The following is a 24,057-nucleotide window of genomic DNA, read 5'->3' on the forward strand; positions in this document are numbered from 1 at the left end:
CAATTGGACCCCAAATCTTCTCTGAGATCTTCTTTCCCTATCTCTTCATGAGGGTAACTGAAAGTAAACATAAGGTCTTCTGTAGTCTCCAAATTTAAAAACTGAAAAGTTGTGTACAGAGCCCACACTTGTTTATTTTTCTCAGAACAGAGGATATTAAAGATGAAAAAGGAGTCAATGAACAGAAGCAGTTAAGCCCTGTAGATAAGAAAAGAGAAATACAATGTCAATTTTACTTTTGTGTAGCAAGGGATAAATTTGTTACAATATTTAACAGTGTTTGCTATTGGATGCTCCCATTACAGTATTTTTCTTAGTGGTCCTGGAACACTCTCAGTGGTTTGCTTCACCACTTGGAAAAAGAAACACAACTAACAGTTTGACTTGCACAGAGAAACAACTTTTGAGACAAAGCATGAGAGCAGTCCACACTAAATGTAGATTTCTGACATTCCTAGAACTAATTCACCTTGGAATCCCTCAGTTTACTCCTTTTTCTCCTCCCTGCCTTTCTGGTTTTGGAAGTAAATTTTTGAGATTACTTACCAAGTTGCTTGACTTCTGCTGTTCTTTGCATCCTGACTGCAAGACAAAAAGACAGGATAGGTGAGTTGTGTGTCTATTCTGACATAAAATTTTCTAATAGTCAATAGATTTTAAAAAAATCTAAAAAAACTCATCCCAACCAATGAAACATTTCTATTTCCAGTTTCTATTCAGGTGTGTTTTACACACCCACAGACCCTTGAAATACTAGAAACTGGATGCTTTCACACTGTTACTCACAATGACTTGCAAGAAATAATGATAATACTTAGCCAAAAAAAGCTCTCAAAAAAGTAACCAGTTGAGAACTTACATATGCCAAATTGTTTAATAGGATACTTTCACACATATACACATACTCTTCAGGGCAGAAAGTGAGAATTTGATTATAAAAATGAAATTATGCTATCCAAGGGAAATCCCTATATAGTGTCCTAATTAGAACAGTCCTCTAGTTTTGTTCAGCCTTCATTAAATAGCATTCTAGTGCTCCAGATCTCCTGGGATAGGATTTTGTTCTTTTCCTGCATATTGAGAACTAATGCAACTCTTGGACTTCGTCCAGCCTGTGCTGACTTTACATCTAGACTTTGGGTATAAGCTGCTGATTATGATTTCAAACTTCTCAGGAAACAAAAATAAACAAGCTCAAGAAAATGTTGCAGCTTTGCACAGTGATCTCGTGCATGGCCACATGCTGTCAGGAATTTAAAGTTTCTGGTGCTGGGTTTTAATGCAGGCATACTTTCCATGGCAGTCTGAAATACTGCTGCAGTTTGACTTATGGCCACTGGCGAACGGAATATTTACAAGATAGTCTAAATGTCCTAAAATGTAGCCTTCACTGAGCCTTTTACTTTTGTTTACTTGACTATTTATGAACTTGATTTTTTTAAGTCAAAGAAATCTATGTGTATGCTCAACTGCACTACAAATTATTAAATCATTTAGAGAAGCTGCTGGATTGCTTAACTCTTCTACTGCTGTATCTTATTCAGTTTTTCCATTAACACTTAAAAGTCAGGCCAGGTATCGAAAGACAAGGAGGAAAACAAGCATCTTACTTGGACTTCAACATCCTTTGTGTGGAATGTAGATATAGAACTTAACAGTACATATGCCAGTAGTGCTGATGGGCCAAAATGAAGTTCCCAAATGGCTCCCAGAGGCTCCCTGCTGTAGGAAGAAGGACTGTCTCCATGCCATAAGAATCCCTTTCTGTAGACTCTGTGGGCAGGACACTGTGCTGGCAATAAACTCGGTGCATGAATTTCATGTGTGTCTGTCCAGCACATGCTCTATCACGGTATTGCAGCTCATGAACAGCTGTCTTTCATTGCTGGAATCACAAACTATGGGCCCAGCCTTTATGGTGCATGTGAGGATGATGGAGCATTTAACAAGGAAGCTTCTTAGGGTCCCTGTACCCCAAAATTCCCCAAGGCTTGCAATGTCTCTTTTCTCCTGAGAACTGCAAAGCCCTGGGTTTGGAGAAAGTGCAGTGTGGTGGCAGAGAGAAGTCTTACTGCAGGACATGCCCCATTTCCCTGCTGGGGTTTGCAGCCCCTCCTGAGGTCTGTGCTGCTGTGGCAGCTGAGTTCAGGCTGTCTTCACACGTGACAGGGCCCTAGGGACTGAGCATTCTGTAGCATCACCTGGCACAGGGCTGTGTCCCACTGTACTAGGAGATATTGTACTGTGTGTGTCTGGGATTTTGATAATTATACAGTTCCTCAGCAGGGGTTTTGCCTCACTTTTAGACAACTACCTTCCAAGGCAAGGTATTTTTTCCCTGCCTTGCAAGGATCTAGTCCAGCACCCTTTCTGTAACTGGTTGTTGGTGTATTACTGTAATAACCAATGGCCATTAAGACATTGAGGGAGTTCATTCTTTCCAGCTCTTAATTTGTTCAAGCTGCCTGTCTTTTCTCTTTTTTAAGGGATGTCTCTTTCCATTACACATGCTTAGTGCCTCTCTTCAAACAGTGCAGCATTCCTTTGATGCTATTCATGGGACAAGCAAGTTGACTGATGAAGGGAATTTACCTGCAAGAAAAATAATGTCCAAGAGTATCAACATGCTTACACTGTGACCTTCTGGTTGTTGGCCTGCTCCACAGTGTGCTGCTGAAGTTAAGCTTTGTGCACTGCAGTTGGTTCAGCTCTCACTAATACATCTCCTTAGTTACCCATGATCAGTTCTCTACTAACAAAATGTGCTAGGTTGGACAGACCTTTACTGAAATCTCCTGGAGAAGGAAAACAAAACCTTTCTCAAAAAGGTGGCCAGGTTTGTGGAGGAGGTGAAATGAAGTGGGCTAAGAGAGCCAGAGAAGACTGAGTCTCTAATGGGAGAATCTGCAGTGGGAGCAGAAGAGCCAGGGGAGAAGTGGAAGTACATTTGGAAACACTGAAGAGTAGAAATGTAGTGGATTACCCATAGTATGGGGTACGGGAGGATTGTGGAAGTATACAGAAGGCAGCAGAAATAAAATCAGAAGTGGAGGATTGATGAGGATGAGAGCTGGGAGACTAGAAAGAATAGAGCTGGGAATGGTGGTTCTGGTTTTGGGAAGAGGAACTTTAGGGCAAATGCAGCTGAGCTCCTCTGTGTGTCAGTAAAAGCTGGGGTGTGACTGAGTGCTTCTCTCCAGCCATCACACGGGCATCAATACTGCACCAGCCCCGGGGGCTGTTCCCTGTATGCTCATAGGGTGGCTCTGGGAACCTGGACTATTACAAACCTCTTGGCTCCCCAAGCACTGCCCTTGTTCTTTCATTTGGAGGCTGTTTTCTCTGCTCACTTCATTTCAACAAAGTCATGATGTTTTACTTTTGAGCTTGAACTGACCATCTGTAGACCAGGGGAAGAACACCTCCCCATTACCTCACTGAAACCCCATCTGTCTTCTCGGTGAATGTGTGCCTGCAGCACATAACTGGCGATTACATGGTGGATGTGTTTCCTCTTGTGTGACTGAGAGCTGCAGTGGCAGCTGATTCTTGCAAGGTTACTGGAAGGAGGTGGCCTTTTTGGGGGACTGAGTGTGGAAAATATTCTTCAGCCTTGATTTATACAGAGGTCTTATGTGAGCCATTATTCTGTTCTTTCAGCATCACCTTTGATATGCATATACAGATTTTGCTGAAATTGCTTCCTGGCCTATTCTTGAAAAATCCAATGAGAACTTTACTCTCTAGCTCTGCACCAGTCAGGTTTAACTGAGAACAAGTAACTGTGCTTTGTCCTGAGCAGTGAAAAAGGTAGGTTTCTTCATGAGGGTGAGTTCCCTACCACTTAGGTACCCCTTTGCATTTAAAATATTCAGAATACAGATTAAAAAAAATTTAATTTTACCTTTTCCCTCATCTTTAGCACAGGGGAGGAGATACTGCTGAATTTCCAAAATTCTTTCATGAAGCCTGTCGTAGAATTCATAATGTCTGTAAGCAAAGACAGAAATGAATGAAAAATGAAAAACGGGAAAAATAGGAGTGTTAAAATGGAAAAAATTCAGCTGTAATATTCTCCCATTTAAAATTAAAACTGTGAACACATAAAGGCATTTGAAAACCTTTGCTCGTGTGCAGTTACACAAATGATCCTAAAGTAACTGATGTCAAATAAGCAGTCACCTGTGAGAGTATCAGAGTGTTCCTTTCTGGATGTACCTAAATTTATTGAGATTCTCCTTCTTAACCAAGAGGAGAAGCAGTGTTCCCTTGATACTTTGAATTTGCCTATGTGTATTCAGAGGGACTTGAATATAAGTCCTATAGCTTTTCTCTCATCCCAGGCTGAAAGTCTGTGAAATGGGACTGATTTTCATTGTTCAGGGCTGTCTTGACTTCATCCTAAAACTCTTAACAAGTCTAATGCTCACACAGCAGTTCTCATTCCTTGTGTGTTGTTTAGTTTCCTCCAGCATTCATTATTGATATCCATAAGAGCATATTGTGCTGCTGATCTAAGCAAATTGGATACAAAGTGAGTTGGCTTATTTTAGGACTTACCTTTGTGTAATCATGTCTGACTGGCCCTTTTTTGAATGTGTGTGCCCCATTTCTTTGTACAGGTGAAGCATTTTTTGGATGAGGATGGATTTTGAGCAGATAATCAGCAATTCTGAGCCAAGATCTGTGTGTGCACCTGGGCACAGCTTCAGCCCAAAATGATAATGGCTATGCTTACAAACCATCAGCTGTTTTTTTAACATCTACTGTTTTAAGAGTGAATGGGCCATATAATTTATCTCTTTTAATTATAATAGCATGAACCCCAGGTTCATAGCAGGAGCAGGACATAACTGTGTTAGTTTGGTTGCTGCGGTGGGGTGATAATCACAGTTTAGTTTTACTCCCTGTGCTCAAGACAGTTTTCTAGCAGATGATGATAAATGCATCATTATATCTGATAGTATTAGTTAGGTATTTAGACCTTACAAGGTGGTTTTGATGAACCTTACAAGGTGTTTTTGATGAAGGATGGAGTGCACTGTCTGTGTACTGATCTGAAGGGAAATCCACAGTGCGTGGCTCCTGGCGGGTCTGGTGGCAGCGCCGTGGCGGGAGGTGACCGTGACTCTCCTCTGCCTGCCAGCCCCAGCCACAGAGCGGTCCCTTGGCTGTCCTCCGACTGTGCTGGGAAAGAGGGCAGCGTCCAAATCCAGCATCTTGGAGTTGCCTTAGGAGGGATTGTAAAGGAGAAAGTAGACTGAATTACAAGAGAAGACGGGTTTTTTTTTAATTTGGCCAGAAAGCTATTTTTGTGGAGGGTAAATCATTACTTTTGAAGCCATCTGTCTGAATTGCAGTTAATCTCACCATAACTGATCAAGAGTAATAAATAATTGAATAGTAGTGCTCAAATGAGTATCTCTGCCTTGCTTTCATCTAGTTCCCCTGGTTCTGGTGTTTGACAGGTACCTGTCTGCTGCCTCGGAGCTGTGAAGGTGGCTGTTCGTACCTGCACCGCTGCCCTACTTTCCAGCAATTCATGCAGTGAGAAACCTGATTATTTTTCCAGTCTGGTGGTGCTACAATGCGCTGTGCTGCAGACTCTACCTGCCCTGGCTGCAGTTTCACGCTGTCTGTGGTGAAACCAAGGCTGTGCCCCTCAGCCGTGCGCGGTGGCCGGGCCGGGCCTGCCGGGTGCCGCGGGGGGCCGCGGCTGTGCGGCCGCCCGAGCAGAGCAGGCCCGGGAGGCTCCGGCTGCCCCGGCCCGCAAGGTAAACACTGGTGACCTATAAGCCAGCCAGTCAACTCGCACGTGGCCTTATTAGGCAAGCCGTGGAGCCGTGTCTGGGGACGGGACATGCTGCAAGAGACGCGCAGCCCAGAACGGATCCAGCGCAGACCCCGGGAGATGCGACCCAGTTCCGCGGCGCTGACAGCGAGCTGCGGCTGCCCGAGCCCAGCTGTCACAGACACTGCACTCTGCCTGGCAAATAGCAAGAATTATGCTGGAGGTGGCTTTAAAAAAGTGACACTCTTTTGTGTAAATGTTAGTAGCTGTAGTTCTCTTCTTGGTGTGTTTTTTATGTGCTTGGTTATAACCTTTGACGCCAGTTCACGCTGTCAGTCCATATACTGAAACACTTTGTGGGGGCCTGTGCTGGGAAGTGTCTTCACTCCTTGCACTGTCTGCTTTCAGAGAAATACCTGGACTAAGAGGAACTAATTTATTTTTTTTTTTAATGACTTTGGGACTTGTTTCTCCTTTCTTATTATGCAGTTTTATGCCCTTTATTGGAAAACTGATTTTTACTGGCTAAAGCAATTATCTCGCTCCCAGAAAGGGAATATTGGCACCCACTGTCTGTGTACAGACCAGGACTAAGCTAAGTTGCTTCACACCCACCTCATAAAATCTGACTTTCACATGGAAGAAGCCTTTAAAAAAGTATTTATGTTTTTCCTTTAGTGTAATCTCAGTGGATTTAGACAAGCAGATGCTGTGCATACATTCCCAGGCAGGTCTGGGAAAGCTCTTCAGATGTGACTTGTGATTAACTTCCTGGTACCCCCCGAGCACCAAGAATGTTGGTGAATTTTGCAGGGGCCTTGGGAGTGAATGAGGGTAATAAAGAGAAAAACGCTATAGCTGCCATGAATTTAAACCTGCTCTCTAGAGAACAGACTCCAGAATCGCAGCATCACTGGGTTAGATTTTCTTTCCTCATTACTTTTTGCTTAGATAGGCTGGTTGCAAATTAAGCCTGTGCATGTGCCTTTTTCATAGTGCAGTGACAGTACTTAGAGTCGAGCTGTCCTACCTTGACCATCGTTTCTTGAATAAAACATGCATTTTTCTTTACTTCTTTTAATAAATATTTAATTTTCTGAGGAAGCATTGCAACATGCCATAAACAGGATGGGAGCTTGGGTCATGGATTTCTTGTCTGCAAGGTTGCTTTCTGCCTCAGGCTTGAAAAATTATACTTCAGGGTGAGCATGCAGGCATAGGATGTGGCCTGTGAAATGTCACATTGCAGTGGTAAACAAAATTGGTGTTTTCCTTAGATGACTATCTAAGAGCCAAAGAACTTTGTTATAAATTCTTCCTTGGGGTATGCGTGCCTCTCTCTGCTCCCTTATTGGGCTTTTACACGCATGCAGAGGTGTTCAAGAGCATCCAGGAGAAAACTCAGTAGTGTGGCAGTGCTTTTAGTGGCAACTAACTACAGGGGGCCACTTGCTGCTCCAGGCAAGGAGACAGCCTCATACTGCAGGCTCTAGAAGTGTCAGAAGATGGGGGAACCCATCCTAGAAACCTTGGCTGCTTGTTTTTGAGGAACACAATTTTAACAGTCTCCCTGCAGCAGTTTAAGCCTGGGTCTGTCTCAGCAGCAAAGCTCTCATTCACTGCAGTGGCAAAGAAGAAGCTGAGGCTTCACGACCCCAGTGAAGGATGTCCACAGAGCTGTGACTAACCCTGTGCCTCCACAGTCTGAGCTGCAGCCGCTGCACAGAGAGCTGTGCAGTGAAACGCTCTCCAGTGCTGTTTTGCTGGGTAAAATGCCATGTCTCCTCAAAGTCCTTGAGCTGTTTAATTATTGAGATTGTCTGTACTGCTGGGAGATGAGTTCCTGCCTTATCCTTCTTTCCAGCCATTTGCTCAGTGCGGGAATGGCCATGTTCACACCTGACATCTTCTGTTACTGCTTTGGGTACAGAGACAATAGGTGTGACTGAATTCAGATAACCCCCCCCACTGATATATCTGATTACCACAGGAGAAAAGGGCGTGTGGCCTTTGAACTTCCTTGAAGGAGCTCCTCTAGCTCCTCTGGTCCTACTCCTAAAGAGGAAAACCTTGGATAGCTTTCAATTGTGCTGCAGTCTTGTCATGCAGTTTTGTGAACAATGATATAAGAGGTAGGGATGTCAGGGGACATTAGATTCACGTTCCTTATTCTGAAATGTGTTCCAGAACTGAAAGGAGTAATATCCTTTCAGGAGTAATTAATTGCTGAAATTAATGAGTAGAGTGAAACCTGAAATAGTAATCTGGAGATTGGAAGGGGATTTCTAGTGCAGGTACAAAAACACCTGTTGTTCACCCTTTTCCCAGAGCACTTTACTAAATAGCCAGTACAAAAATACCATCCATAGTCTTTCAACACATTTTGTACTACAAACCTCAGTCCCCTTTATAAATCTTAATAATCAGCTTTTTTCATCTCTTTGCATATGACCTGTTTTGAAGTACACTACACAAGCAATGCGGTGTTGAAGTTAAACTGAAGACGTGTCCAAAACACACTCACTGGCCAAACATAAATCATTTTGCCAGGATGATTATTTGGAAAGGACTATATTTGCTTTCTACTGGAGTGATGACACCATGTCAGGAAACTTTATCCTATTTTTAAAGTTCATACAAATGGTCTCAATTTAAGAAATGAGAAGATACCACTTCCCCAAATACGTGGGGTTTGGATGGAGATGACAAACCTGACTGGCATTGCCAACCCAGAATATGTATTGTGATTGCAAGGTGGGCTGCTGGGACGTGACTTGAGCTTTCAAGTGATTGTACTACTTAAGTAATCTTCTGGGAGATTTTTGACCTGTCCTTCAGCTTTGGGCTGACTTCTTGAATAACTTGGCAGATATTGCTGGAGACTGGGAGGAAGGGGAAATAAGAAAAGGGAGTGCCTTGCCATTTCCCTCTGGAACGATATGCCTGCATACCAATAACTGATAGGGTGGTGTGGGGTAGGCAAGAAGCGTGCAGCCTGGGAGGGGGGTCAGATGGACGATGGAAAAGAGTAGTCTGCTTTAGCCAGTCTTCTGACCTTCATTCCTGCAATCATCCACAGCAGCTCAGATCTTGGCATAGCTCATTTTGACGAGCTGTTCCAAGGGTGCTCACCTTGGGCAGAAGAGCAGTTGAATAAAATTCATGAGCTCCTTTAGATCTTTACCCATGAAGAGTGGATGAAAATATGATTTCATCATTACATTTATACAGATCATCTCAGTTTTCTGTGCTGCTCAGATTCCTGTTTACCTAACTAGCATATTTGCAGAAAGTTTCATGCAGTTACTGTGGGTTTTCTTTCCTCTGCATTGTTGATTTCTTTAAAATTTTATTTTATTTTTAGGTTTTTTTCAAACAGCTGTCATAGGCTTCTTTGATTTTTTTGCTTTTATGATAACTGCAAGTCACAACAAAGTATCTACCTCTATCACTTCTTAACACTTCTAAATATAAATTCATAAGTGATTAAAATTCAAGAGGAAGAAAAGCCTGATTTCGGTGGGACCTGGTTCATAACTCCTCAGTGCTTTGGGGCTGGCAGGCCTGCAAGTTGGGAAGTGTTTTGCAAGTCATTTTAACTCCAGCTTTGATTAGAGCTATTAGTTTTGCCAGACGAAAGGAAGATATTTTCCTTCTCTTCCTGTGGGAAGCTTTAGAACAACATTTAACTGCCAGCTGGTCTTTCATGAGTGGTCTCAGATTTGAAATGTATACATGCTTAACCTCGAGCACTAAGCCCAGATGACTGCAAACTTAGCCTCCCGCTGGGCTGCCCCCCTTTCCAACGGCTGAACTGTTGTTCTCTCTTTGTTTGCTTGTGTTGGAAGCTGCTAGTGCTCAAGAATTAATGATGGCAGAGGGGGGCATGAACATTACTACCGATTTGTAACACAGCCTTGATAACATAGTTTGGCTGAGCACACTTGTAGGTACTGGAGACTGGATCGTTTTTGAAGGACAAGCTGCTCTTCCTCCTTTCTTCATCAAGTATTTGAAGAGTAATTTCTTCTGGGAAAGATTTGCTCTTAAACCTGGTCTTTTCAAACCAGCAGCAAAATACTAAATCCAAGATTTCTTTTCTTGATACCCTTGGTTGACTCTGTTGACTTACTGTTTTTGCATCCTTACTGTTTTTCTCCACTTCCAAAGCTGGTTAAGGGCCAGTACAGAGACTTCTCTTGCAATAAGTGATCCCTTTTTGATGGAAAGGAGCAATGGAAGTAGTTACCTACAGTTCAATATTCCCAATGATATGTGTGAAGTACATAGCATTGCTGTAATTCCCCAAGGCTCCAACATCTGAGTTTTACTATTGGAAGCAGTGTTGGCACACACCCTTCATCTTGCATTGACACTGAGTGAGCTCTGGGATCTCAGATTCTGCGCAGCAGCACAGTTTCAGTATCAACAGCAGTGACATTAATGTTAAATCACAGGTACTGTGCAGAGAGCAATGGCTGGTGTCACCTTCCAACCATGAAGAGATCTTGAAGCTAAACTCTACATACTTTTGTGAAGAGCTTGATAGAGATTTTTTTTTTTTTTTTGTAATTGAATATTTTACTTTCCGCTATAATAACTCTCTTTGGTCCCATGAGGTAGCCCCTGGATTCTTGATCTGCCAGCTGTCTATAGTAGGAAAAGGAGTCCTTTTTGTACCAAAGCCTATCACAGATATTTCTTCCCAGGTGGTAGCCAGACCAGTTGTAGAGACAGCCTTCTTACCATGTACTGTAGGCAGAAAAAATTACACAATTGTAAAAGGCACTCCAGAGCTTTCCTGTCTTTCTGCAGCTTGCTGTGCTTTCCCTTCTGCACCTCATTCACCAGGAGGATGCCGAGGACAAAATGTTGAGGATGATGTATAGCAGAGAAATGGGGGAGCCTGATCCCTCCCTCCATAAAAACAGCCATACCCCTGCTCTCGGGGACATTGGCAGACAGAAGGATGACATTTGAGCAGAGCTCACCTCCTTTGTTAGCCAGAAGAGTTGATCCCTTTCCTGATCACAAGATCCTGTGCCTTTTTCTTTGTTCTGGCACCTCCTGAAAAGCACACACTGTGAAATAAAAGGGAATATTTCCTATCAGTTTAGTCATCAGGCTGGGTCACCAGGGGAGCAGGACCTAGCAGAGGTCCTGCAGCAGGAGGAAGGATGGCTAGGACTGTCTGTCTTGGCAGCCTTGAGCTATTGCATCAGCTCAGCTGTCAAGTCTAACTTCTCCTTCAACTTTGCTAAAGATTGCAGACACAAAATGTATCAAATGAATGATATTTACCTGCGTTTTATCAGAAATTTCTCTTACTGTGTACCAGATGAGTTACAGGTGCTTAAAAATGCTCCAAGTAATAATACCTCAATTCACAAGATCAGGTAAACAGTCTTCAGACTAGAAGGGTTGAGAAAGAAGGGGGTTTCTTTTGGAACAGGGTGTCTCATTGCTCTACCAACACATATCCAGGTCCAGAATTTCCCCATTAACTGTTACCAGCAGCTCTTTAGTTAGTTTTGCCCCATCTTATTTTTGTGTTTTAAGCACACCTGCACTTATGGCTAGGCCATAAAGCACCAGATTTTCAGGTTAATCGCTGATTTGGACCTGTGTCAACAGATTACATTTTTTGTATAGATTAGGCTCAAGTACATGGAAGCCTTCACAGCTGGTCAGGAGTGCACAGCAGTGTTGGTTTGTGTTCTGTTGGTAGTGCTGGGAGGGGTTGGAATTAGACATGAGAGGTAGCAAGGTTATTACAGGCATAGAAAAGAAATGTGGTGTGTACCCTCAAATATTTCTGAACAGAGAATATTACTTGATGAGTCAGAGGCTTCAAGGCCATATTCCTTGTGTTGGGTGACTCTTTCCAGGGAGCTCTGGACTGTTGAAAAATCAGCTAAGAAAAGGTGCTTTGATTAGATTGACTCCAACATGATTTATGTTTTTAAAAAATCTATAGATTAAAACAAATAGGTGCATTAGACAAGATGGAATGCATTTTCTTCTATCCATTGCAATAACTTGTTAGCATGAAGAACCGTGTTTTGATGATCTACATAGGCTAAATATAACTTCATGATGAGCCAATAGCCATCAACAGGTTTTTGACAGAGTGTTTTTCACTTGTGGTTTTGCAGTCTCTTTCTCAGCATCATTGCTCATATCTTTTCTGCACATTGAGGTTCCCAGCATAGATCAGGGTTCTGTTATACCAGGTATCACAAAAACAGGCAAAAACAGTCAAGAACTTCAGCCTTATGTTTCTAGTCTACCTTTTCATAGTCCTGACAACCCCGGTGCCTGTGGAGAGTTTTCTGCTCAGAGTCATAGAATGGTTTGGAATGGAAGGGAATTAAAGATCATTTCATTCCAACTCCCCTGCCAGGAACACTTTTCACCAGACCAGGTTGCTCAAAGCACCATCCAGCCTGGCCTTCAACAATTCCAGGGATGGGGCAATTCACAGCATCTCTGGGCAACCTGTTCCAGGGCCTCACCACCCTCACAATGAAGAATTTCTTCCTAATATCCAAACCTACCCCTCTTCAGCATAAAGCCATTATCCCTTGTCCTATCTACAGATCCTTGTGAAGTCCCTTTCCTGCTCTTTTGTAGCCACCTTTAGATACTGGGAGCTACTCTAAGGTCCCCCTGGAACCTTTTCCAGCTCTCTCAGCCTGTAAAACTGATAGTAGCTGAAATCTTTTGGAAGGGAAGAAGTCTGTTGGAGGGAAGCTGATAGACTTCCCTATTTGTTTGGATGGGGTTAAGTGCATGGACCTGTTTCAGTCACACATATAATGCTTCTTTGTGTCTGTGTTAGACCATCAAGAAGTTCAGTGTGGGTGACTGAGCCAGGATTATTGCACCACTGCAAACAAATATTTCCGAAAAAGAAAGATTTTCAAAATTATCTAAAAGAGTTCCAACTCTTCAATCCAAAATCCATCAAATGTGTTTAATAAAAAGAATAATAATAAAAAGGGTAGCTAGACAGTACTTGAGTGCAATTTTTCACCTTCTGTCTCGAATTAAAATATTTGGAGCTGTGGTGTCTGTTCTTGAATCCCTACCCCCACCAGTAATTTTGCTCATATGTTATCCATAAATCTTGTCTGTTTTAAATGTTCCAACTAATAGTTAGGCAAAAATTTAAGCATAATGCTGTGATTATCAGAGTCCATTTTTTGGCAGTCCGGGTGCTGTTTTTCTTAAATAAGCACTGCAGTTTGTCCTGATTAGAGACATGAAGGAGTTATTCCTCTTCTCGGCATTTTTTCTGTTGTTGGGATTTTTTTGTTTGTTTGTTTGGTTAAATTCTTAATATGAGGATTTAGAGGTTCTGCATTCGTTTTGCAGGAATATAATGTGTGATTTGGCTGGATCTCTGAAGCGGTAATATTATAAATCTCCCAATCACCAATGCCCAATCTGTTTTAGCATTCATGTGCCTAATTTCTGTTCGTAATCTGATTACTGGCTTGAGCTGCTCCGGCTTGCAGCCTATTGCTATGCATTTACTGTACTCCCTGGGACGCGGTAGCCTGACAGCTCCAGTCCTGTGCTATGAAAAATCTCTACACGATATTGCTAAGACAGGCCTAAGGGCTGTGGCTGCTTGAGAATTAGCTGCTATTGTAGTTTCTCTTTGCCGAATCCTTTGTTTGTGCAACCATGTTCAGAAATCCTTGGATCTCCAGCTATTTGGGAAATGTTAAATTCTCTGAGGAGCAAGGTAAGAGTTTCAAGTAGATAAAAGAAAATGCAGTTTGTGTGTGTTTAATCTCTCGTGTATATGTCTGCATGTGTAAATATTGTTTGACTGGCTCTCCTGCAGCTGCATTAGGTACTTTAGCAATCAGTATGCAGTTAGTCACCTAGGCTATTTTGTTAGTTCCTAAAGGACACTTTTGAAAGATCCGATTAGATGGATCTTTTAATTAGCTTAGCATGCCACCGACTTAGGGCCTTTAAATATACTAAGTAACGCTGCAAGGTTGCATCTACTTCTTCTTTTTAGATTCTGCATTTTAAATTTCCTACATATTAAATTATGGACAGTGGTTTTATCTGGTAGTTTGTACCTAAAAGAGAGCAGAACTCGACTGAACAAATGGTTAAACTTGTGAGCAAGTCTGATTTACACTAAAGATACTCTTAATTTTTAATAAAAATATTTTAAATTGCTGTAATATGATTATGAACATGTTTAGAATTCTTCAGTAAAAAACAGACCAAAATGCTGTTGTAAATATTTTCCTTCTGTCTGTCGAGTACTGTGAGGGTATTTTTTAATCTTTAAATTAACCATTGAATAAGACTCTGCTAAACTGATGTTTCTTTTGTGGGCATCTTTATTGTCTTTTGATGCAGAGTTGTTTTAATTTTCCTCCTGTGTTTGTATTTAAGACTTCCATATTGTGGTAAGTTAGTTTTATTGGATTTTAATCCCCCCCACATGATGTTTAATTTGAAGAGGAGGAAATACATAAAATATCAGAACTGTGTAAATGGAATTTGATTGTCTGCTAAGTTTTTCTGTGTTTGGGATGTGGGTGAAGATCAGGACTCACCCCTGTGAAACACAGCAAAGTTTTAAGATGATTTTGAGGCATTATAGATGTGGTGTGTATGAATGTTATAGAATGTGTTTAAGGGGTGCAAGAGCCAAAGCGGCTGTGCCCCTCCTAGCCCTGCTCCCTCCCTGCTCCCAGGGAAGCAGTGCTGGCTCCTTTCTTCCGTTCTCATATTCCCTCCCCAGTTTTGGCTGGGCTAGGCAGAATTTCTCTGTGGTCTGCTTGTGGTTTTCATGGTGGACAGCTGTTCTACTGCCAAAAATTCTAGGATGGGGTGCATCCTGTTAGAACAGCTATAAATTTAAGATATGCCTGGTTCTGATTAGCTAAGCTGATACTGAACTGGGCTTTGGAAGTTAGTGCATAGTCCTCTCAAAGTAATGTAAATCTGGCCTTTTTAGAGGATCCATATGGCTCAGAGTACTCTTTTTAATGCTGTAGTGTAAAATATAATGATTTATGTACCATTCACACTGTTTTTCTTACAATACTCTGTTTTGTTCTAACAAGATGTTTCTGTGTAATCTTTGTGCTTTATTCTCCATTTAATGGAAAGAGAAAATGAATGTTAACAAAAACAGGAAAAAGTTGCCTATTAAAGTTGAATAATGCTATTAGCAAAGCTGCATGAAATCTGCACTGACTTGTTGCAGATGCCTGAAAAATGTCTTTTTGCACATTTTAAGCTTCTTTATCAAGTTGTTAAAATCATCTTTTTTTCTGTTACTTTTTTAAAGCTTTTTTTCAATCTTTATACCTGTAGAGGTGGCAGAAGGAAATGGAGGAGGATAAGCAGTTTTGAAATGCATAGACAAAACGTACATTCTCAAAATTAAGACCCATATTGTCAGCTGTAATAAGATGCATTAAACCCTTTCCACAAAAATAAGAGACATTCTACCCAGACTTAAAATACTGTGCATAAGCAAAAAAAAAAAAAAAACAACTTTTTTGCAGTTAGGTCTTCCCTGAAATAGTTAAATCTCATCTCTGCAGTCTAAAGATTGGGTTGTGTTCTAAAGTCTGGGTCTGTCTTTGAAAAATAAAATGATTGCTGTGTCAGTGACCAACTGTTTATTAATTTAGGGTCTTGGGTAGTAGATTTAATACAGATGGGGGCAGAAGGCAATTTTTCATTGGGAATAAGTTGTCAGTAGCTCCATGTGTTTTTGCACAGCAGTCCCAGACCAGGAGCTGCTCCCTGGCTGGCAGCTCTGAGGTCTCTTGGTTGCATCCTTGGTGAATGGAGGGAAAGGGTACTTGGAGCACTGGTCCCCCTTGCCACTGGTCATCATTTAGACCCTCTGGTGTTGAACTTGATGGCAGAAATGAAAAAGTTTAATCTAGGAGAGGATGGGCAGATTGCCCATTGCTTGTTATGGTTCATTCAGTTTTGGGAACCCAGAGGCTTTGTAATACATGACTTTTGAACATAAAGCTGCAGTTTTGCTCTCAGTATAAACATTTGTTCCTCTGTGAAATGCATGTTGTAAAGCTATTCAGAAAAAAAAAAAAAGGGAGCTTCCAAACAGTAGACAATCTTCAGAAATATTTCTTTCATGGATGGTGTAATACTGTTGCAACAGATCCTCAGCTTGACATCTCTTGGCTTCTGCAGTGAATATGCATTTTTTATAGTATTGCCAGGCTGCAGCCTGGCAATAAAAAGGCTCTTGATGCTTGCAGCACTTCTCATTTGCAGAGTGCTTCATAAACATGTCCATTGCCCATTTTTATAACCCTGATCACCCCAGGCTGTAGTGCTACACCACAAATATTAGGAATAGAAAATGCCAGTTCCATAAAGTGTTGATGCTTTTGATATGTCTACTGCCTGCATTCATTTTTGCAAAGCTTTGGTTTATCACCATCTTGGACATGGCAGCTGGTGCTCCTTTGCTTAGAGAGAAGGCCTCTGCACAGCCTTTTGCAGGGGAAAAAGGCTATGCTTGGAAACCATAACATAGTTAATCAAAAGTTCCCCATTTATTACAGCATCTTCACAATGGTGTGTTTTTTTTCTATTTCACAGATTTTGCCAAAGGAAACTCAATCAGATTTAAGCCTTCACGATTGCTCCTAAGGAAGAGAGCGTTAAGGTAAGGTCAAGATCTTCTTGCCCAGTGAGGATGGCTGGTTGCAGTATCTTTCCATCATTGCTTGAATCTACATTTATTCTTTTGTCAGGAAAAGTGATTATTGGGCCTCTCACAGGACCAAGCTTTTGCTTAGAGCAGATGCTCTGATCAACCATTGAAAAACCAACTGCCTCTAAAATAATGTTAAATTTTATAGCTGACATTGCTAAAGGGAAAGTCCCACTGTGCACTGAGCTTCCTGCCACTGCAGTGCCCATTTTTCCTTGCATGGTATGGACAGAGTAGAGACATCCAGTGTGAACCAGCCTGGAACCCTTACCTGTCTGTAAAATCAGGTGGCTGAAGTGGGTGAAATAATTATACATCCTTGCAGGGAGCAGTCTGGGGGGAGAGAAGAGGGATACTGCAGAGATGAATGGACTGGTGGTGTTGCTTCCATGCAGGGCTGTGGCTGCCTTGTGGTCTGTGTTCTCAGGGCACAGTTCCACAAGGCTGAGTAAGAGGATACAATTAAAAAGTTGAGTAAGAAGGCAGGTCACATTCCCTCTCTCTTCCCATCCTTGCTCCAGCTGCTTTGGGTGTCCACGTTTGTGCTTTCTGGACTCATTCACAATGGCACAGAGAGGTGTTGGATCCAACCCTTGCCCCAGAACCAGCTGTTTCACTGGCTCAGCTGCACAGGAGTCCACCTGCCTTAGGTGCACAGGCTCATGTTTGCAAGCTTCTTTTCAGTCAGTGCGCACACCTGGTTTCCTGCCATGTTGTTTCTTAGGTCCTGCAGAGAGATGGAGGGAATGGGTGTAGAAGACACACTGTGCTATGAAAGCAGGTAGGGGAAAGTAGCAATGAGAGTAGTAAAGAAGGAAATGGCTGTAAAATGGACCTTTTACATAAGAGTCCAGGGAAAGAAGTTCTCCTGGAGGTAAAGAGAAGAAAAGTGAACAGTGAGCACCTAGCTGGCAGGTGTACAAGTGGGTTTTGTACTTCAGTCATAAAATCTCAGTGTTTGCCATAGCTTTAATTGGGGTGGCAGGTCAGTGTTACCAGTGGCATTTGGATCAAACTTCTGGTTGCTTTTGGGCACAACTAGGTTAGTGGGACAGCTATTTAGAAACCATATGCTGCTGCTGCTGCAGCAGATGAAGTTTTCAGCCTGGAATCCCTGATGTACAGCTGCAGCTCTCACTCTACTTTGGAAGTTGCCAGAACAGTACAACTACTGAGACTGTCAAGTACTGTGCTAATCCTATAATGCACATTGTTTTTACAGAAAAATTATTGAGATTGTGAAATATTGTTGCCTGTGTTTTAACAGGAATCGTCTGAATTCCTGAATATTAGAGAGTATAATGAGTTTGTTGGGAACCTGAGGCCGACCACACACAAATCCTGTGTGAAACAAAGTTGTGGAACCTCGTGCTGTTGATTATATTTCATGAACCATGATCAAAGGCTATACCTTAAGCAAGGAAAGGACATTAAGTTCCTCTTTCAGTATCCAGATTTATCAGGGACTTCAAGAAAGAATTCTTTCAAACTTCCAGTTTAATTTTTTTTATTTAGAGAAACCCCTGTATTCCCTAATTATTTTAATAATAAATGTGCATAGCCTAGCTATTAAGTGCAAAAATTCATAGTCCTGCTGCTCAGAATCTGCACCTAAATTTATAGCATGACTAGATGTAGTTGTGGTATTTCTAGAAGAGGGTTTTGGATGAGTTTGAAGGTACAATATATTCAGCAATCCAAGTCTGACTATCTGACTCCCTTTTCTTGGGAGAAAAAGGACAGTCTTGTTAAGGGAATTACTTGTTTTTTAAAACACTTAAAAATCATGATGAGTGGCCTCCTGTAATTTTTAATTTTTTCTTTTTTTTTTTGAATTGCCTTAACATCATTCCAACTCAAATTAGATTCCTAATGAACGTTCTTATTTAACACTGTGACATGTCCTAAATATGCCTGCTTTCATTTTTAGAACTAATTTAATGTATGTGTCTATAAATACTCAATTGTTTAGCTTGACTCTGTCATCTTCAGAGAAGTGCTGTCTGAGTCCTCTGTGCATGGGAAAGCAATGTAATTATGCATTGGATTAAAACATTTGGGTTTTCTCATGTGCAAACATTTAAAACGAGCAATTTCACCTGCAGCTTAGCAAGAGACAGCAAAAAAAAGTGTCTGAAGAGATAAAACTCCTAAATTGTGGATAAAATAGTATATGAAAATTGTTAATCTTTAAAAAATAAACAGTAGCAGTTGACAGTCTGTCCAGAGGGAAATGGAAAATGAGGCCATAAGGGAAACTGTGAAGGGACTTTTACAAAGCAGATAAGCAGTGATGCTGTGTAGTGCAGTGAGGGTTAAGCTTAGGAAGTTTGTGGTTATTTAAGGAATTTTAATGAAATCTGTAAGTGAGCAAAGGCTGCAAGCCACCCTCTGTATAAAGGAGATTTGGGAAGCTCTCGTACAGGAAGAACTGGATGACCTTGAGAAGTAATAGAAAAAGGATGTAATGTAATAATACTAAGTGCCCAGTTGTGCATTGGGGGCTGATAAATTTTTCTGTCACTTGCAAATGATGAAAGCAAAGCCTTTGCATATTAGTTTGTCATTCAGGATTGAGCAACCAATACAGGGTATATGTAAAAAAGGCAAATGTGTTGCAGATCCCAGCATTCAGCTAACTAGTCATATAATAATGCTTTCTGTATTAAAAACATATTTTCATAAGATACTGCTAAAACCCAAGTCTGGAATAAAGACCAACCAATTCTAGTCACCATATACAAAAGAGATTACTTAAGACTGGAATAAGTAGAGAACATTGTAACAGATAATCAATGAGACTGAAAGCCTGTCCTGAGAACTCTGAGTCCATGTAGATGAGGTTTATTAAGAAAAATGGCTAAGGTAACTGACAACACTGGCACAAGAACAAATGGATAGAAACCCAGTGACAGACATTTAAGCAGATTTAAGGGATCTCTGCCTTCAAAGTCGCTAAAACTCCCTGGAGGGAGGAGCAGGAGTGAGTGTAACTAGTTTACAAGCAATCCAATAATACAGTTGTTTATAGAACCATCAGGCCTAGTACCAGTCCTGATTCCATGACTTTACCCTTGGAAATTCACGTAGGAATTAGACATAGTGGTGGGTGTTCACTCACAGTTCATTTAAACAAAGATTTTGCAGTTGAGTGAATGCTTTTCTGTACAAAGCCCCTTGTTTAGGGAGACTTAAGGTGCTGCTCTGTCACAGGCATTATGAAAGCAAGTGGAGATACTCCTGAAAAGCCCAGGAATTCAAAAGTCATGAGCTGGACCCTTCAGCACTTTTGTCTTAAGTAATTAAGTTGATTTGTTAGAATAAATTTGGGGTTAGTTTATAGCCTTAGGCCAGTGTTATTTGCATTTTTCAAACTCATCCTCAGCTAAAAGGAGTAGAAACTGCTTTCAGATGGGAACTGGGTATCTCTCCATCCAGAGTTCTCCAGAACTGTGTCTGTAAGAAAATAATATATTGTGAGGCTAGTAAGAATTACAGGTGTTGGCAGTGTAGGGTCAGGCATAGAAGAACATCCAGTTAACTGTCTGATTCTCTGCCCAGTCTCAGATGGCACATGGATCCTTTTGCTTGTGGCTGCTGTGTGCTCTTTTTTCATTGTGTTTTGGTTTTTTGTTTAATTCAATTACCATGTGTTTGCCCCATAAGGATACAAAGTTCTCTCTAATGGACAGCTTATTGCAGCTCTCCATCTTCTATCTGTTATTTTCTGTAGCAGCTAACACTGCTTTTCTTGGCAGTACCTGGAATAATTTCTCTAAGTGCAGTTGTTGGAGACAATTTGCAGCAGGTGGCATGGTGCCTGGCTGACACAGCCCAGTTTCTTCATTGTCATTTCAAGGGTTTTATTCTCCCCTCAATATCCTAAGAAGGAATGTTATTTATAAACTATAAACAAGGATATACTTATGAAAAATATTAGTCAATATATGTTAAAACTCTTTTCTTTCAGTGGGAATTGTTCTTTGGAAATAGTGAGTACGGAATTCATACCCTTGAAAAAAAAGCAGACATTTAAAATCTGTCCTAAGGAAGGATTTTTCAACAGTAAGACTGTGAGGTTTTTCTTATCAAAATGACTTTAAATCATACAGCACACTAGTACTGTGACAAAATTAAGAACCTGGCATCACTGTGAGGATTTATATCTGTTACACCTCTCTACACAGTTTATTAAAGGTTTTAAGACCATTGTAAGTTTTCTTATGCCCAACTGGGATAGTCAATGGCAGAATACAATAAGTTTTTCTCTATTTTTATTGATTGAATTAAAAAAAATCTTGCTTACAAGGGGGAACACTTCCTCCGAAAAGTCTCTGTAGACAGTTGGGATCTACTTTAGACCATTATGACACCTACATTTTACAGTTAAAATTTGTATATTTAATGAAGATATTTAAAGCAATATTTTGTTTCATCTACATGGGCAGTTTTCCTGTTTTGAAAAGACATGGTATAAAATTAAGTGATTTGATACTTCTGCTAGCATATTATAAATTGTGTAAGATCCAGAGAACAGTGCAGTATTAAAAACAGGGCAGTCATGCAGAAGACTTCTAGGTGGAGTGCACATGCAGTACTGTATTTGATGACATGTTTTAGTATTTATGAAGAACCATTCAATATAAATTCTTTCAAAATGTAATTGCTTGGTAGAACATTTTGAAGGTAGTCTCCAGTCAGTAATTTAATGCAAAAATGTGTCACAGGCAGTTCCAAACAAGTTTCAAATTATGTTAGGTTTGGCTTTCTGAGTTTCTTTGGGTTATTTCTTAGCTCATTCTTAGGGAAAATATTTTCTTTGGTGTCTCTGTTAGACTATCTTGCAGTAAATTGGTTATGTCCTGGGTTTATTTGATTTGTAGCAGAGACATCCACAGTTCTGTAAACCAGATGTTGCTTTCAGTTTTCAGAAGGAGTTCTCATTGGAAGATAAAGAAGAACTTGCAAACAGCACAAAGGATATTGATGCTAATCTCTTAGCAGTACTTCCGAAAGGTAGGTAAGGGAGACATATTATGAACAAAAGTGGTAATTTAACAGCATGTGGAGTTTCATCTATGCAAGTACAAGGCACATTTAAAATCACTTAGGCACAGATGTTTTGTAAATGAGTTTTCCCTGTGAAGTATGCATGAAGGATGAAACTGGGGATGAAGCACAATGCTCTTTTATAAGACCTTCCTACATCTCTGCTTCATAAAGTTCAGTTTTGTTTACCTAGTTTCAATAGTTTAGTAGTTGAAATTCAAAACCTCAGAGAGTTTCTTTGTACAGTTAGATTAATTCTGGGTTCAGAAGTACTGACTTGTTGAGAGTCATAGCTCTTTCCAGGCCCCTTTGGTGGTTGGTGGAGTCGCTGTGCTCGCATGACCAACTGACTGCACTTGAATTTTCGTCATGCGTGCTAAAGGGCCTGCAGTACATATGGAGTTCAGTGTGGGAGGGTTTTCAGGTTTTTTTTGTTCCAAACTTCTATCTTAATCTGAATAATATCTGAAGAAAACAGCAGTTCCGTCTTTATCATTTGACACAGTTGATGTAGAGGCAAGAAATAATTCTCTTGAATTATTTAGAGAAAATGACAATGTACTTGGCCCATAGAGGGTGACATTGACTGAAGAACTATGTGCAACTGGCACAAAGGTGTTTCCTTCATTCAAGGATGTTGTGGACCTCAGAACTTTGGTGAAAATTGTGTGTGTATGTTCTAGAGGTATCTACTCTTTTCAGACAAGCTACAAGACTAAATGCACTAATCCTAACGCAAAGGAACTGGCTTGCTCTTTTTATGTCATTTGTTGCAGAGTTCTCTGGAAAGGGGCACTTCTTCCAGCATAACATTTAAGTGCTATTTAAGTGACATGTTTGCTTTTAAATGTAATCATTACAGATGCTCAGAAAGAAACATTGTCTGCAAAATGATGGAATAGAGTGATATACATTTATACAATACAGACTTCTGAGACCACCAGACAGTAATAATCCATAGTTCCTCATTATTCCTTACACTTAGCCTTACAGTCATGTAGCCAGCAAGTTAATTGAGCCTTCACCTGAGAAACCTTATCTGTAAGTTGCTTCTCAGTGAACTAATTTCTATTCCAGGACGTTTCTATTTTTCAAAAAAATATTCATAATAAAGGCATCATATTTGGTGTTAAGAAACAGCAGTGGGAACTTTTGGTTGCATTTGTGGGAACTACTTGAAGTCTAGGGCTTTTTTGAAAATACAGTTTATTTGTCCTTTCTAGAGCCTAATTTTGATGCAGAATTGCACATGTTGAGAAACTGAAGAAATATGTTTACTTTTCAACTGATACAGACTGAACTGAGGCCTGCAGCTGGGCATTGAGCATGTCAATAACTTTGCTACCATAAACAGGAGATAAATGTTTCTCCAGCCTAGTTTTAAGACCATCACCTTTCCAGCTGAAGAGAGGAGGAAGTAGGAATGAGGCTGGTAGGCTTTGCTGTTGTGTTAAATTTTCCTCAAAATGAAAATGTGTGGTACCTCTCTTGCAATGGTTATTTACCATCTCTGAGAAATTAATCCTCTGGTAGGTGACCTTTTGATCCATATCTTCACAAATGTACGTGCTCCCCCTCTATCATGAACTTTTAGAAGGCTTAACTGGGCATTTATAGCATCTGTACTGTAAAAAGAAAACTGTTGTCACATGGCTGCAGCTTTATTCATGTCCCCTCTGCAGCTGTCAAAGAGGGTTTTCAGCATAAACATGTTTATATTCTGTTGCACATTTCTGAAAGTGTTCTATGAATATATATTTCTATAAGAAATATTTCACCCTAATTTAAGGAGTTTTTAAGACATAGGATGTGCTCCAAATGTACTCATTGTTTTTCCTTCTGGGACAACATGGGGAACAATACTGTTTTTCCTAAATAATAGCATTCTAAAGTAAATTTTGTTTTGAAGGACTACAGTTACCAAAGTTAAGATGCCTCTTGACAGTTTACCTCAGAGTGTATCCTGCCACAGCATCCTGCTCAACATCCTAAAATAAAGCCTCAAGTTCAGAGCTGTTTCTGAGCTGTGTCTGTTCTTGCTCTTGCCCTTGAGTGACCAACGGTGCTTACAAAGTGTGTTGCCATGAAGTAATCTACATAAGGAGCTTTTACTGTGAAATTAATTATTTTAAGCTGCTTAGTCTTTTCTTGTGTGCTGAATCAGATTTTTGTGCTACCTTTTAGGTAGAAGTATTGATTTTCTTCAGCAGTCCCATGGTGTTGTTTATGATATCACATGGGAAAACATCCCATGGACAGATGGGAACAGGCACCAACTTATTCAAATTGTAAACTAAAGAGGAGAAACGTGGTCACCTAAGAGCCAAGGGCCAACCAGTGTCCTTGGGAGTGAAATATCTCCAATTGTTTTTTATGTTTTAAAGTAAAATATTTTATTCATCAAAAAGAAACCACTACACTAGAAGACTTTCTGCATTTTATCTTCTTTTGGTTTTTCTTTTTTTGTGCTTCTTTT

The 24,057-nt window shown here is 40.6% G+C and overlaps 1 protein-coding gene across 12 annotated transcripts in view; it reads left to right on the top strand.

Annotated features, from left to right (window-relative positions):
- Positions 1-24,057, top strand: part of SVIL (supervillin) — a 133,617-nt gene that overhangs the window by 53,059 nt on the left and 56,501 nt on the right. For 11 of the 12 annotated variants that reach the window (XM_063414572.1, XM_063414531.1, XM_063414547.1 and 8 more), the window contains 2 exons: positions 16,418-16,484; positions 21,457-21,548. Coding sequence is in view for 9 of the 12 variants with exons in the window: in XM_063414531.1 (XP_063270601.1) it covers positions 16,418-16,484; positions 21,457-21,548 (159 nt within the window). In the remaining 3 variants the exon portion in view is untranslated. The remainder of the gene's footprint in view (positions 1-16,417; positions 16,485-21,456; positions 21,549-24,057) is intronic. The other variant, XM_063414583.1, reaches the window with a different exon arrangement.

Source organism: Prinia subflava, chromosome 1 (genome assembly GCF_021018805.1).
Source record: "Prinia subflava isolate CZ2003 ecotype Zambia chromosome 1, Cam_Psub_1.2, whole genome shotgun sequence".
Lineage (NCBI taxonomy): Eukaryota > Metazoa > Chordata > Aves > Passeriformes > Cisticolidae > Prinia > Prinia subflava.